General features: G+C 50.3%; 1 protein-coding gene across 1 annotated transcript in view; it reads right to left on the reverse strand.

The window, feature by feature from the left end:
* Positions 1-334: 334 nt before the first annotated feature.
* Positions 335-2,543, reverse strand: part of BPI (bactericidal/permeability-increasing protein) — a 30,334-nt gene continuing 28,125 nt past the window's right edge. The window contains exons 14-15 of the mRNA XM_010829170.1: positions 2,296-2,372; positions 335-684 (exon numbers count right to left, since the gene is read on the reverse strand). Of these exons, the coding sequence (XP_010827472.1) occupies positions 646-684; positions 2,296-2,372 (116 nt within the window). The 3' untranslated portion in view covers positions 335-645. The remainder of the gene's footprint in view (positions 685-2,295; positions 2,373-2,543) is intronic.

Below are 2,543 nucleotides of genomic sequence, written 5' to 3' on the forward strand. Positions count from 1 at the left end.
CCATCTTGCAGTGGCAGGAACAACACCCCAATGAACAGACTACGGACCGCGGCCTGACATTAGAAAGCAAGACGCACTCCTTTTGGACTAAGTAAATCCCAATTATTCTTGGGCAGTGTGGAATGAGGGGTGTCCTCAAAAAGGGACAGTGGGGCTTTCTGCTCAGGAAGGCATGTGGGAGCTCAAAAGGTTTATTAGAGAACTAAAAAGAGATGATTGTATCTTGGCCACACCAGGTACAGGCAATAAATGAATGAATGAACATAAAACAAGAAGAAACAACATGATCACCAGAATTTCAAAGAAAAAAAAAGGTTTTTTTTTTTTTTTTTAATGTAGTATGAAGCACAAAGAGAAATATTGTGATTACCATTGAAATGCAATTCTTGGAGGAAATGTCCCTGCAGCCTTAGCCCTTGGAAGAAACAATTCCTAAAATACACATCTCTCAGTTTTCCAAAAGACCAAGTTTCATGTTTGGATCATTTCTGAATCTGAGTTCAGAGAAGTTTGCAAGAGTCTCTGAGTCCTGAGCTAGAGAGGGAAGCCTAGAGAGGGGGCAGCCTGTGCCCCAGGGGCGTGTCAGGAACGGGTGCTGACAACCCTGCACCTCCTGATTGACGGCCCCCGGCACCCATGGGGTCTTCAGCTGTAGTGGACATCTGCACCGAACAGCAGGAAATCCTGGGGGAGAGATGAGAACGCCGTCATCTGCCGGAACAGTATCCCTCATTTGTGAGGGTGGGAATGCTGGGGTTTTTAGAAGAAAACTTTGGGAGCTTGCCTGCTGGGAAAGAGAGAGCCTCTCTGCTGACAGAAAGGCAAGAGTGAGTGGGGGCAGGGGGCTGGCATCCCACCCCTACGGTCTGCACATTAGCGGCTGCCCATGCCCGAGAATCTGTCAGCAGTTTCCCTGGCAGCTGTTTTCCGCTCAGACGTGGAGACCCCCGGGCTGCCGTGAAGGCCTTCATTTGTCATCCCTGCCTCTTGGCAGCTCCAGGGAGCCCTCCTTGCCATCAAGGCTGCAAAACCACTTCTCTTTTGCTCCTTCCTGCCCTTCACTCAAGAATGTTCAGAAAGGAATTCAGTTGTGCCCAGGGGGTCATTTTTTATTTTAAGGATGAACTGGGTTAGATGTGGGGGATGTGGGGGATGTGTTTCCTCTGCTCACTCAATTAACTTCTCTATTGTCTCTTAGCCCTGGGAGTTCTCCAGTTAGGTTGAAAGAATTGGGGACTGGTGGACTGGATGTTGGGGGTGAGGGAGAGCGAGGAATCTGGGTGGGGGTTTCCCATGAGGGTCATCAGAAAGCCCTGGACTGAGGTAAGGAATGCAAGAGTGGGTGATGGCTTCCTTGTAGAGTTATCAGCTCTTTGGGACATAGTGGGTGTAAGGAACTTTAGAGTGGAGACACTGAAGAAGCCAGTATGTGTACTCTGGGCACATAGAAGAGACTGGAACCTCGGCCGGGTCACACGGAGATGACTGTTGTGCTTATGCTGATGAAAGTGACCAGGGAGGAACTTCTTTGGTGGCCCAGTGGCTGAAACTCCATGCTGGTCAGGGAAATAGATCCCACATGTCATAACTAAAGAGTTCACACGAAGCAACTAAAGATCCTGCATACCGCAACTAAGACCCAGTGCAGCCAAATGAATAAATATTAAGAAAAAGAAGACGACAGTGACCAGGGAAAGCAATTGTGGGGGAAGGGCAGAGGCTGGGGCAGGAACCCTGGAGAACTCTCTCTGGGAGGGGAAGAAGGAACCAGTAAAGGAGACCAAATAACACAGTGAGAGGTGGCTGGAAAACCTGGAGAAGGAATCATCAAAGCTAAGAGAAGAAAGTGTTCCAAGGATGGGGAAAATAGTGTCAGATGCTGTTGGGGTCAGACCAGGGAAAAGGGAAGAGAAGGCTGTCCATTCCGGTGTCTTAATCTGCCAGACACTGACCAAGGGCCTGGAAGGATGCTGGATGCAAAGGAAGGCATGCGTCACATATCTGTCAAATATTTAAATGCATCCACCTTATAAAGGAGGCTTGGGGCCACTAAGTGAGTTCCATTTCTACCAAGTATTGTGTGGGAGTGGTACAACTCAGGGGTTAAAAACCGGGACCTGGCTTTGACTTTGGACTTCATTTAATGGCGGTGTGGCGTCCCTGAGTCTTATCCTCTCTTCTGTTTAGCAACATACCCTGTGGGAGTGTTGGAAGGGTCGACAGCGCTTGATCCAGAGCTGGAGGAAGGTGGCTATCGAAGTAGGAGATTTGGCGAAGGAGACCCTGGGGACTCACCTGGTAAGGCTGAAGGGTCAGGTTGAAGAGCTCGATGTAGGCGGGCAGCGGGAGAGGGAAGCCTTTCTGTAGCTTCTCTGCATTGGAGGTTAAGGCAGAGGTTAAGGTGAAGGTACCACCTCTGATGGGAGGGGCCGGGGGAGGGAGAGGGTGGGGCCGGGACTCAGGCAGCCAGTCCGCAGCCTCCCTGGACCCTCTGGGAAGAAACCTAGGCAGGAAGAGTCCGCCCAGAGTCTCCTCTTCTCTCT

Source organism: Bison bison, unplaced genomic scaffold (assembly GCF_000754665.1).
Source record: "Bison bison bison isolate TAMUID 2011002044 unplaced genomic scaffold, Bison_UMD1.0 scf7180017864500, whole genome shotgun sequence".
NCBI classification, from domain to species: domain Eukaryota; kingdom Metazoa; phylum Chordata; class Mammalia; order Artiodactyla; family Bovidae; genus Bison; species Bison bison.